Source organism: Trachypithecus francoisi, unplaced genomic scaffold (genome assembly GCF_009764315.1).
Source record: "Trachypithecus francoisi isolate TF-2019V2 unplaced genomic scaffold, Tfra_2.0 Lachesis_group18, whole genome shotgun sequence".
Taxonomy (NCBI): domain Eukaryota; kingdom Metazoa; phylum Chordata; class Mammalia; order Primates; family Cercopithecidae; genus Trachypithecus; species Trachypithecus francoisi.
Genome location: NW_022681463.1, coordinates 19,711,678 through 19,724,900, shown reverse-complemented (window position 1 = coordinate 19,724,900; position 13,223 = coordinate 19,711,678). Strand labels below are relative to the sequence as shown.

At 42.4% G+C, this 13,223-nt stretch overlaps 1 protein-coding gene across 6 annotated transcripts in view; it reads right to left on the bottom strand.

The window, feature by feature from the left end:
* The window catches only part of DZIP1 (DAZ interacting zinc finger protein 1), a 65,034-nt gene that overhangs the window by 22,917 nt on the left and 28,894 nt on the right, over window positions 1-13,223 (bottom strand). For all 6 annotated transcript variants that reach the window (XM_033177419.1, XM_033177416.1, XM_033177414.1 and 3 more), the window contains 4 exons: window positions 8,951-9,091; window positions 8,357-8,405; window positions 6,316-6,372; window positions 2,868-2,924 (listed from right to left, as the gene is read on the bottom strand). In XM_033177419.1, the coding sequence (XP_033033310.1) occupies window positions 2,868-2,924; window positions 6,316-6,372; window positions 8,357-8,405; window positions 8,951-9,091 (304 nt within the window). The remainder of the gene's footprint in view (window positions 1-2,867; window positions 2,925-6,315; window positions 6,373-8,356; window positions 8,406-8,950; window positions 9,092-13,223) is intronic.

Below are 13,223 nucleotides of genomic sequence, written 5' to 3'. Positions count from 1 at the left end.
ATTTGAGGTTTGTCCAGTAAAAACACATAATAGGGGATGGGAATCAAGCATGATTGTTTATCTTCTCCAGAACCTGTGTTTCATCCTATCAACTGCCTCCGAATCAGAACCTGATTGTTTATCTTCTCCAGAACCCGTGTTTCATCCTGTCAACTGCCTTTGAATCAGAACCTGATTGTTTATCTTCTCCAGAACCCGTGTTTCATCCTATCAACTGCCTTTGAATCAGAACCTGATTGTTTATCTTCTCCAGAACCCGTGTTTCATCCTGTCAACTGCCTTTGAATCAGAACCTGATTGTTTATCTTCTCCAGAACCCGTGTTTCATCCTATCAACTGCCTTTGAATCAGAACCTACTGTCTGTACTGTTCAGCTTGTGTAGCAGAGTTGAAAGCAGGGAGCCATCAGGGCTCCCATTTTACCTAGATCCTATCAGGACAGAAGCACTGGCAATGTTGGCTCTTAGCAGCTTACAGTGGAATTCCTTCCAGGCTGCTTTAGCTCACTCTCTCCTCGGGGCAGCCCCCATCAGATGACAAATCAATGCAAGGGGCAGTGGCCCCCACCCCTGCCTCAGTGGAGGACAAGCCGGAGCACTCATCCCAGCTCTGCAGCTCTGAGGCAGGGCTGGCTGAGGCCTCTGCTGCAGCTGCACCTGGGTTTAACGTCCCCTTCGCCCAACACTGCTTCTCTCACAGGTGCTGTCCGAGGGCAACCCCCGTCCCACCTGTAAACTTCTGTATCAGTCTGTTTCCCAGGGGACCCAACCCCCAAAGGTAAGGAATCGTGAGATTTTTCATGGTAAAGAACCTCATCAAGCTTTGAGATGGAACAAAGGACAGAGAGTGAACGGGCGAATAAACATTATGCAATCCATGACTAACCTGCCCTGCCCCTGCCGCCCTGGGGAAGCTGGCCTGATGGGGTGGGGGACGTTGGCGGGCCCTGGCCAAGTCTCTTCCTAGCTCCTGCCCACTGAGATGCTCACAAATCAGCTTTGATCCCCATCCAAGGGCTGTAGGCCCTGTGCCAGGTCTGGTTGGCATTTAAAACTAGCATTTCAATCCCAGCAGATGCCAGGAAGGGGGCATGACTGATTCATGCAACTCTGGGCCAGTGAGGGTAGGGTCTCCAAGAACACATGCGTTAGAAATGATCGATTTGTCCACACCCTTGAATTAACCCCAGACAGCTTAATGTACCTACTGGGGTGTCCTTTAGTTAGCAACAAAAATATATGACAAAGAAACTGGGACCGGCCAGGCGCGGTGGCTCAAGCCTGTAATCCCAGCACTTTGGGAGGCCGAGACGGGCGGATCACGAGGTCAGGAGTTTGAGACCATCCTGGCTAACACGGTGAAACCCCGTCTCTACTAAAAAATACAAAAAGCTAGCCGGGCGAGGTGGCTGGCGCCTGTAGTCCCAGCTACTCGGGAGGCTGAGGCAGGAGAATGGCGTGAACCCGGGAGGCGGAGCTTGCAGTGAGCTGAGATCCGGCCACTGCACTCCAGCCCGGGCGACAGAGCGAGACTCCGTCTCAAAAAAAAAAAAAAAAAAGAAACTGGGACCTTGTGTAATGTCATACAGAAAGCTAACAATAACAAAGTAGAGGGGCGGGGAAGTAAAAGAAACTGAAATACACTGTTGAAGTACAAAAGAGAAGTGGCCAGTAGTGCTTTACAAAAGGATGCAACAGAGAGATTTTAGACCTGACATAAAATAATATGAATACCGAATGATTGCTACTTTTCTTATACATTCAATATTAAAGCAAATTTATTTATGTCCAATGTGCTTTTATCTGTTACTGGTCTAAAGGAAAAAAACTGCATGCTCTAAACACTTGTAAATAAGAAGATCAATATGTGGAGAATTTATACATCACATATTGTGATCACATACTCAAGACAACTGATCCACCTGAAATGATCTTCCGGGGAAAAAATAAGGTGCAATAAACACTTCATGAGTCAGTCGTGAGTAAAAAGGATTATTACTAAAGTTCATGGTATACAGATCACGATATTTATGAAGACAAAAAGTGCCACTATACTGACCAGTTAGATTATGGATTTACGTGTAACCTTTTTAAAAGACCAAAAATGAAAGAAGACTGAAGTAATCATTGGATTCCACAGCAATTGTATGTGAGACAGGAAAAAGATGGCCCTTCTCCCATCTTAATGCGTATGTAATATCCAACAGACCACAGGAAAACATCATATTAAAGAACATACTATAAAAACTGTAATCACTTTAACTGTATAAAAAGTGAAATGCAGCTACAAATATTCAGCCCATCTATTGGATCATGTTAATAACAATTATCACCCGTTTGATCTGGTCCAAGAACTGAACCCTGGCAATGATTTCACCCAGTGGTTCCTACCTATTTCCTTTAGTTTCCATTATATGTCTTTTCTAGATTTTTCCCAAGCAGTCATTCAAACTATTTGTTTAGAAAAGGTGACTTGCTGCCACATTGAAAGTTATAAAAACAACCACATATGCCCTGTGGCATGTGCTGGTTGGCTGGTCTGGTAGCAGACCATTCTTACCCAACACCTACTACTTTCCACAAAAATCATAAATAATTAAGACACTACTCAAGTTAAAATCTCTACTTGTGAGTCCGGCAACCTTTTATACCTATATACACCTTTTACACTTTAAGACTTTGGGGGATATGTCCAGTTTACAACAATATTACACACGAAGACTGCAGTTTTAATAACTGTTTTTGCAATCACTAAAATGTTGCCTGTTTTATTATAAATTACCTCCACAGAATCACTTTTGGTTAATAAGTTATCTAACTCCGGGTGGCAACTGCACATAAAACACTGAGACTATTACTGAAACTTACCTTGTGCCATTGGCAGACTAGATTTAGTTTCTGAAGTGTGCAGGGCTGGGGCATTCACTGAAACAGCATAAAGAGGAAAAACTCAGAGGCTCCATAATTAAAGCATAAGCATCCGAACATGATGATAGCCAAATATGCCTCAAATTAGTCAAGATACATACAGACCATAAGGGACAAATATTTCAAGTGACAAAGATATTACACAACTAACATAAACTTATATTCATAACAGTTTTATGGAGATATGTTCACCTTTTAAAAATATACAGTTCAGTGGTTTTTTAGCATATTTACAGGGCTGTGCAACCACAACCACTGTCCACTTCTAGAACATTTTCTTCATCACCTCCCTCAAAATACCCATGCCCAATACCCATGCCCAATACCCATCACATCTCATTTCTGCCCCTTCCCCATCCCCAGGCAACAATTAATCTACTATCCATCTCTATGAATTTGCCTATTATTGACATTTCATATAGTAAATGAAGCTATACAATATGTGGTCCTTTGCATCTGGATTTGCTCACTTAACACAATGTTATCAAGGTTCATCCATGCTGTAGCATGTATATAAATATCAGTATGGATTTTTATGGGCAAATAATGTTCTGTTTTTTAAACTGACCACATTTTATTTACCTTTTCATTAGTTTATGGACCTATAAGTTGCTTCCACTGTTTAGCTATTATGAATAATGCTGCAATGAACATTCATGCACAATAAACCAGTTTTGAAAAGTACTCTAATCACTGGGCTGGAAGACATTATGTGAAGCTATTAATTTAGTCACTGCCTGTGGAAAGAGGTTTGCCCAACTTAAGTAAAACTAAATGCTCTCCAATTTAAATTTCTCCAGAAAATTAGATTCCACGGCCTTCTTCAAATATTTGACAATTCTTATCTGAGAGTCCTTTCTGGACTATTTATTTGTCCAGTTTGTTTTTACTAAACAGTATTGGTCTATTAGTTTACTGCTTCCTTATTTTATCAAGACAGACTTTTAATTCTAATCTTACCCTAAAAAGTACTGGCCACAAACCTCAGCCACTTTTTTTTGAAATAGAGTTTCACTCCCATTGCCCAGGCTGGAGTGCAGTGGCGTGATCTTAGCTCACTACAACCTTCGCCTCCTGGGCTCAAGCGCCTCTCCTGCCTCAGCCTCCTGAGTAACTGGGACTACAGGCATGCAGCACCATGCCCAGCTAACTTTTGTATTTTTAGTAGAGACGGGGTTTCACCATGTTGGCTAGGCTGGTCTCGAACTGGCGACCTCAAGTGATCCTCCTGCCTCAGCCTCCCAAAGTGCTAGGATTACAGGCATGAGCCACTACGCCCGGCCATCAGCTACTTCTGTAGGTATACATTTTTTATCTTCACAATGGCTTCTAGTGAAAGTGTTCAATTCCTATTTGTAAATTGCTAACAAACTCTGGAAATACTGCCTTTGTACCCATTTGCAATTTGCATAATCTAGATCAAGTTCTGGCAAACTATGGCCCATGAGACATACCCAGTCCACTGCCTGTTTTTATTGGAACATGGCTCCTTCACTTAAGTATTGTCTATGACTGATTTTACACTACAATGGCAGAGCTGAGTAGTTGCAAAACAGACCATCTAGCCTGTGAAGCCTAATGTAAATCACTATCTGGCCTTTTACAGGAAAAAAAAAAAAAATACAGAATACTAACTATTCCTGATCTAGATATTATTCCAGCTTACAGAATCAAAAGATCTGATGCTGTTAAAATTGATCACAATTTGGTCTTTTCTCTAAACTACAGAATTCATTCCCTTATTATGAAAGGGTAATAAATCAGTAAATGACTGACTAGTGTCTAAATCACCAAGGGTATAGACAGGTGGAATCAACAGGTTTGACCATATCTGCCTTATATTAGACATTACAAATCTTCATTTTACTGGGTATAGGTCTGATTTATTTATTGCATATCTCCTAAGCTGACTTTCACTTTGTGATTTAGATTTTCGCATCTTAGACTGTATGTTTTCTTTTAAGTGATGAAAACTTCCCTGCCATCATTAGAACCTTGGCTTTTAGATCCTTTTGTATGCTGGGAAGAGGAATGGGACGAGCCAGGGCCTCACTTGGAAGGGACTTGTACCTATGGGGCTATGGGCCTATTTTTTTGTTATTATTTTTGGAATTTTCTAGAGCCAGTGGCATCCGTAGTTTTTGACAACATTCCCCAATCAGTAAAAGTTCCCCCAGAAATACACATATTTATTTAAATGAATTTTATATGTACTATAATACGAATATGTACATTTTAAAACAAAATTTGAAAAAAGTAAAAGGATGAGATTTATTAATACATAAAAATAATCTCTAATAATTTTTTCCCACATTCCAATAGATAATTTTGCATACTCATTTGGAGGAAACCACTCTAAATATAGCCTTGGGTTTTTTTTTTTTTTTTTTTCTGCATATATATTTGAGTTTGGTCAGCTGCTGAAGATTGTTTGTTTGAATAATTTAGTATTTGACCTTTCCATCCTTCTCTGAAATGTGTTTTTTCCTTCATTTCATAAGCTGTAAGTTCAGCATCCCTTACTCTCTCAACCCTGCCCTTGGCACTTAAACTCCGCTCCTCTCCTTAACTACCGCTTAACTTCTTCAGCTCCAAGAAGCAACGAGAGGCTTCAAGAAGCCTCCGAGAAGACTGAGAGGTTAAAACCATCAGCATTTTCTGGCCAATAGTGCCAAATTCCAAAACATGGTCAAGAATGTCCTTTGGTCACTACACAGTGCTCTTGAGATCCCTGGGCCCATGTGTGTGGTGCCGTCTCCCTGCGCTCAGCCTCAGCCCATACTCCTCTTGTGGTCATATCGCCGTGCACATGGCACGGCTATCTGCCCTTACTCCTTCCTGAATGGAAGCAAAACTATCTCAACTATTTAGCTAGTATTTTTAAACAACGACCTGTCAGTTTCTAAACTGTAAAGATTATGTCCTTTTGGTTTACTGCAGAATCTTAACAGCTCCGGGAGATAGAGCAGATGGCCAGGCTGACCACAAGTGAGGACAGACAGGACACCTGTCAAAGCCTGCAGCAGTAAGAGTGTCAGCAGTTTCAAAGTGTGGTGACACCACACACAGTCACACAGTCACCCAGTGTGTCACTTTGAGAAGTCTACAAGTATAAACTAAAGTGATGCCGAGGAATTTTTAGTCATCCCTTTTTAGACAAATTGTGAAATAATAGCTATAGCTAATCAAAATCACCACAACATCACGTGGATATTCAGTCTTGAGTTTTAGAACGAGGTCAAAACCAAGAATCAAAATAAATCATTATGTGATCTCTAAATACACTGGTTTTCAAAGAAAAGTCTTGAAAAATAGTAAGTAAAAGTTATGTTTTGGTTTAGCATTTTAAAGATACCTTTGCAGCCCTGCATCTATTATAGGAACTTACTAGGCACAGCTGGAGCAGTTGGCTGACATTCAAAAGCCTGCCAGGCTAAAGGATTTCCTGAAATGACAGAAAAATAAATGAACAAAAATAATCACAAGCTATGGATTAAATTTTTGTAGCCCTTATCCTAATTTGTGCCCCCATGAAAAACAATAAATGAAATGTACCAACATATAGCACATCACCAGGAGAATAAATATGTGTAACATTCATCTTTCTGAAGCTAAATTTTTCCCAGAATTATTTTGCAGTCAAATATTTATGATATCTAGTTAATTTTGCAAGTATTCCTCCCTACCTGAGCTCTTGTTATTTGGAGAGGAGTTAAAGGGAACCACAACCCTCTTTCCTCAACTCTATCTCAAAACAAGAGGGAGGAAACCCAGCTCATACACCCCAGCACCATCCCCACTTGGCATCCCTCAAATAGACAAAGAGGCCTCAACAACCTGAGACGTGCAGGAACCAGGACTGGAATCACCGGGAAGAAAACTAGGCAGAAGTGAGACCCTGAACCTGTGGCTTCCAGTCTCCCTTCTGGTCTCTTTTTTATTTTATTTTTTTCTTTTGCAAAGTCAGCTGTTGCTCTGGTCTTGACTGCTTTACTGTGTGTATGTGAGAGAGAGAGAGAGAGGAGAGAGAGAGAGAGAGAGAGAGAGAGAGAGAGAGAGAGAGAGAGAGAGAGAGAGAGAGAGAGAGAGAGAGAGAGAGAGAGAGACAGAGAGAGAGAGAGACAGAGAGAGAGACCTTGAATGATACAGAGGGAGGTAGGCAGGCTATCAATGGTGCAGTCAGTAGGTTGTGCATATTTCCACTAAGCATAGAACAAACCTATAACCCCAAAACAGCCACAGTTGAGAAAAATGCAGCAAGCCTTTATAGCACTTTAGAATCATTAAGAGTTCTTTGGTTTTTGCTTTTTCAGAGATGTGTGTCTCACATTGTCACCCAGGCTTGAGTGCAGTGGTGGAATCACAGCTCATTGCAGCCTTGAATTTCTGGGCTCGAGTGATTCTTCCACCCCAGCCTCCTGAGTAGCTGTGACTACAGGTACCTGCCACCATGCACAGCTCATTTTTTATTTTTGTTTTTAGAGAAGGGGTACTCGCTATGTTGTCCAGGATAGTCTCGAACTCCTGGCCTCAAGTGATCTTCCTGCCTTGGCCTCCTAAAGTGCAGGGATTACAAACGTGAGCTACTGTGCCTGGCCTACTAAGAGCTTAATATCAATAATAATGGCTAACTTAATGAGGGCTTAATAGGTATATTATCCCATTTAATCCTCATAACAAGCCTATGATGTAGTTACTATTTGCTATGACTTGAATGTCCCCTCAAAAATGCAAGTTGAAATTTAACTGCCATTGTAACAATGTTATGTGGCAATAGTGGCAGGAATGGGTTGGTTATTGAGAGTGGGTTCCTGATTTTAAAAGATGAGTTTGGACCAATTTCCTTTCTCTGTCTCATGCATTAGCTGGCCAGGTGATGCCTTGCACCATAGGCTGACCCTCACCAGACGTCAGCACCATGCTCTTGGATTTCCTAGCCTCCAGAAACTTTGTTTCTTTATAAATACTGGTCTGTGGTATGCTATTATAGCAGAGAAAACAGACTGAAACACTATTCATATTCCTACTATAAAGCTGAGGAAACTGAGGCAGAGATTCACAAAGCTATGAAGTGCCAGAGATGGCAGGTGAACCCAACCTGTCAACAGACCCTGTGCTTTTATACACATAACTCTGTTCTACAGTGTATAAGAGGCAAATGGTTCCCAAGTAGGTATTATGTGCCTAATAGTACTCCGATTAAAAAAATGAAAACTACGTGATAGTTTAGATTTTTTAAATTCTTCACCTTTCTGGGTTGTGGTAACAAATCTCTCAAATTAGAATAATAGAGGACGGACCTACCAAATTAATACAACAAGAAGAATGCCATCTTAGCACACATAAACAAATGGGACCCACATTCTTCTGAAGCCCAGCGCAGTTGGGGAGGTCCCCTCGCCGCCAGCACCAGGATCCCATCCACTTACCTTTGGGTTCACTGACACTGTTTAATGGATTACAGGTAAAGTCTTTAATCTGCAAAGAAATACAGTCTTCTAGTGATATGTCTGAAGTTAGACAGGGACACACACATGGGATAATGGACAGATAATGTTGTTAGTAAATTAACCTTTTCACTAAATCATCCAGGGACATAGGGCATGTGGACTTTAAAAGCATACAGGCAAAAGTTATTACCCAAACCTCACCATTACACAATATATACATGTAAAAAACCTGTCTATGTACACCTTGAGTCTAAAATAAAATAACAAAAAAAGTTTTTTTAAGTTGCATCTGGATTTGGCTGCTTCTCAGGGTAATTACCGAATGAAATTCTTATTTACCTTCAAATCAAATTAATTTTGAACTTTAACTGTATAAATCTTCAACATATTACTTTTAAATACCTTTTAAAAATGTATTTTATTGCACTAGCTTTTACAAGCAATCACAAGGGGAAAAATATTCCATCTTCCTCACCTTATACCACTTACAAATGCTCTAAAGTAAAAAACACATGTTCTTAGACAGACTGCGTTGCTTAAAGAAGCATGGTGCCACACTGTCGCCAGACATACTTGCTGTCTCTGAGTTATAATCAGCTCGTTCTGCTCCTGAAGTCTCTGCCCTAGCTCTTCTATCCTTTTCTTGTAGAAAACATTGCTTGCATTTAGATCATCTATCATGGAGGTTCGAAGTTTCTCTATATGTGACAGGAGCTGAAAAAAAGTTAAGAAAGGCATCTGTCTGTAAGCTGCATGTCAAATGTCTTCATTCTCCAGATTTCAGGTACATGCCCTGCCTGTTTTGCTGGCCGGATGCTATCCATGCACATCAAGTCATTGAATAAATCTTTGATCACGGTAGATCCTGACCCTGGCTGCTCTAGGTGCTTCATCTGTGTTCCCAAAGGAACTCATGACCCCAGACAATGCTGATACTGGGAGCAGCTGAGCCAATTAGAGCACATAACATGAAATAACACATGATGAGCAATGATAAAGGATTCAGGCTTCTCCTGTAGAGTGGCGCTGACCCTCGGTACTAAATTTTTCCTGCAGTCCTGTCCTTCACATGCCACCTGGCCCATCCTAGGCCAGAGAGCACATCTTAATTTTTTTTTTTTTTTTTTTTTTGACATGGAGTCTCGCTCTGTCACCCAGGCTGGAGTGCAGTGGAGCAATCTTGGCTCACTGCGGCCTCTGCCTCCCGGGTTCAAGCAATTCTCCTGCCTCAGCCTCCTGAGCAGCTGGGATTACAGGCCCACACAACCACACCTGGCTAAATGTTGTATTTTTAGTAGAGACGGGGTTTCACCATGTTAACCAGGCTGGTCTTGAACTCCTGACCTCAGGTGATCCACCCGCCTTGGCCTCCCAAAGTGTTGGGATTATAGGTGTGAGCCACCGTGCCCAGCCACATCTTAATTATTTTATATTCCCAGAAACTAGCCCAATCCCTAGCCCTTAGCAGATTCTCTGAGAAATGTTTACTGATACATGTTTACTGAGAAAAAGAAGGGGGATGATGGGGATTAGAGGGAAAGAGGAAGGGAGGGAAAGAAAGGGAGAGAAGCAGAGGACAGAGACACACAGATATATTCGTCTTTAGAGATAATGTCATGGAAGATCATAGACTGGACAAAAAGAATTCAAGAATTTGTTTTCAATAATTGAAGGAAAGGTGCTTAAAGCAATTTCAGTAGTTGTTTAAACAGAGAAGGTTAAAAAAAAAAAAGGGTGGAGGGTGCTTGAGGTCAGGCACCATGGCTCATGCCTGTAATCCCAACACTTTGGGAGGCCGAGGCAGGCAGATCACTTGAGGTCAGGAGTTTGAGACCAGCCTGGCCAAAATGGCAAAACCCCATCTCTAATAAAAATACAAAAATCAGCCAGGTGTGGTGGCGGGCGCCTGTAATCCCAGCTACTTGGGAGGCCGAGGCAGGAGAATTTTTGAATCCAGGAGGCAGAGGTTGCAGTGAGCTGAGATCATGTCATTGCACTCCAGCCTGGGCGACGGAGTGAGATTCTATCTCAAAAAAATTAAAAATTAAAAAAAAAAAGGCTTGATAATTGGGGTGAAGGACATTCCAAGTCTACAGCCTGGAAGTGGTGACAGGGTATGCTGACCAAATAAAGGAGCAGGAAGTATCCATGCCTGAGATGAGTATATAAAGGCACCTACACCAGCATTTCCTCATTTGCTTGCTTTTAGAAAACTAACACTCACTGTGTACTCGGTGCACTTCACTTTGTTGAGTCCACGCCACAATTTTACGGACACATGTTTTGGCCCCATTGTACAGATAGGAAACCTCAAGTCTAGAAAGGTAAAGTCACTGGCCCTAATTGAAACAGCTGAAGGGGGCAGAGCCCAGACTTAAACTTTCACATGCATGTTTCAAGGTCAGTGCTCTTTTGGGAAGCCAAGGAGGGAGAATCGCTGGAGTCCAGGAGTTGGAGATCAGCGTGGGCAACATAGTAAGACCTTGTCTCTACAAAAAGTTTTAAAACTTAAGCTAGGTGTGGTGGGGTGAGCCTGGGGTCCTAGTTCCTCGGGAGGCTGAGGTGGAAGGGTTGCTTGGCCCCAGGAGGTTGGGGCTGCAGTGAGCTAGGCTCATGCCACTGCACTCCAGCCCGGGCGAGAGAGTAAGACCCACTCTCAAAAAAAAAAAAAAAAAAGTGTCTTAGCATCCTGCATGGCCTTGCCTCTGAAATCTCTGTGCTCCTATGAGGCTGGGCAAATACTGGGTGGAACCAATCTAGAAAGATTTTCCGAGTGAAACCTAAAAAGAATCTTTTCTATCCTAGTGGATACTAAGAACCTCCCCCAAGGAGGGCATTGCCAAGAGCTTTCATCCTTACAGGCCCCTGGAAAAGTGGCCTCCAAAGCAGTCTGAGAAATGCTGAGCTGGAAAATAGAAGGAAAAGCCAGTAAAAATGTCCAGGCTGCTGGATGGAGGTTTAGGATCTTGGCCTTGATCAACTACACGGGGAGTTGCTCCAGGCCCCAGGAAGAAAGGAGATGTGGGAAAATCTAAGTTCGTGGAGAGAGGAATGGAGAGGGTCTAGGCAAACACAGCCAGAAATTATTTTGAAGTTTGCAGCTCATGAGCCCATTTTCTATTATCCCATTTCAAGCACTACGAATTTTTCCCTACTGGTCCACATCACCCCATCCTCCCTTCTTTCATTATGTGACCATTTGACAACCTCCCAAGCTCTCAAGAGTCTTCTGTTGGGTAAAAAGGGCATGCCATCACTTATCAGTGACTGCCTCTGAACTCTTACCAATGTTATTTAAAACAAAAAAAAATTGCCAAGAATCTAGGTAAATCAATAGAAAGTTGGCAAATGCAACTTCCCCTAAACAGAGAAATACAATATGTGCATTGTGGGAATAGCAGGCACCAATCATGTGGAATAATTAATAGTTAGGTCTCAGGCAGAGATTACTAAACCTGATTGAATTCACCCCTCTGTTAGGGTTTAAGAGAAAAGAAGGGAGAGGTAAGCAGCTTCTAAACAAGCCAAACCAACAGGCAAGGAAGGAGTGCAGCCTAGTGGTGGCACAAATCCCCCTCACGTACCCAGTACATGAGGTGTGTGCCCCACTCAAAACCAGGAAAGGCCTCACCTTCTTCCTCGGTGACAACCGTCAGTCTTTCTCTCCATCACGACTCACAATGACAAAGTGTAAAAACTGTAACTCGCTTTCTATTCCAGCCAGAGGCCACTGAAATTCCCACAACTGCTTGAAACACAGATGGCTTTAAAGGGGCCAGGATTTTAAAAATCCGCCCCCCGCCACCCACCGATTAATAAAGAAACCTGAATTCTGTCCCTAAATACCAATGCTAGAAAGATGGCTTGAAGAATAAGAGTAGAGATTTTAATGATGTAAGAGCAGTGGTTCAAACCATACATCCAAAACAGAATAGCCTGGGTGGGTTTTGGTTTGTTTATTTCCAAAATCCATGTGTCCCAGACTTACCTACTAAATCAAGATCTCAGGGAGTGGAGCTGGTCACGTGTACTTTGGAAAACAGTCTCAGATAATTCTGAAGTGCATCCCTGGTTAGGGATTACCATGTCAGAGCAACCAAAGAAAAGATCCTGCGTTCTTACAGAAAAGCAACCACTCGAAGTTGTCACTGCCTATTTTCCTTCCCAGCTGGGAGCTTCACTGGTGAGTACCTGCAGCTAGACAGGCCAGCCAGTGTGGTATGCCCTGGAGTACACAGGGCCTGCATTCAAATACCAGCGACTGTGGGCAAGACAGCATCTGTCTAAGCCCCTGTTTCCTCAACTGTAAAATGGGTGACAGCACCTACCTCATAGAACTCTTAGAAGCATTAAGTATATGGCAACTACAAGTATCCATTTATTTCTAAATGTTCCCATGAAACCAATGGTATGCTGGTTAATCAGCTTTCAACACGAAACAAAACAAAACACCCTGATGAGGAGAAACGTGCACAGCTGAGAGCCAGTGAGTCAGCACCAGGACACCAGGACATGAACTGTAAGAACGGGCCACTTTTGCTTCCGCGTAATGCAGGGGGACAAAGGAGAACACGCCTTGCACAGTGGAGCCACTTGTGGTGCGGAGAAACTACCGTCCACTGCTCCTGGGATCCTGCATCTTAGCTGCCATAGATAAAATATGCTGGGAGGTGAACGCCATCGTCCTGACTACACAGTAATTGCCATGGGGGAAGCTCCCTAGGTGCAGGGTGGAAATCTGGACTAGTGTCCTCCCTACAGAAGATGGTGCTTAGACCTCCAGACAACTCTGGTAACCCTGCTCTTCTGAACCCTACAATCAGCCTTTCTCCAACTATGAAAACAA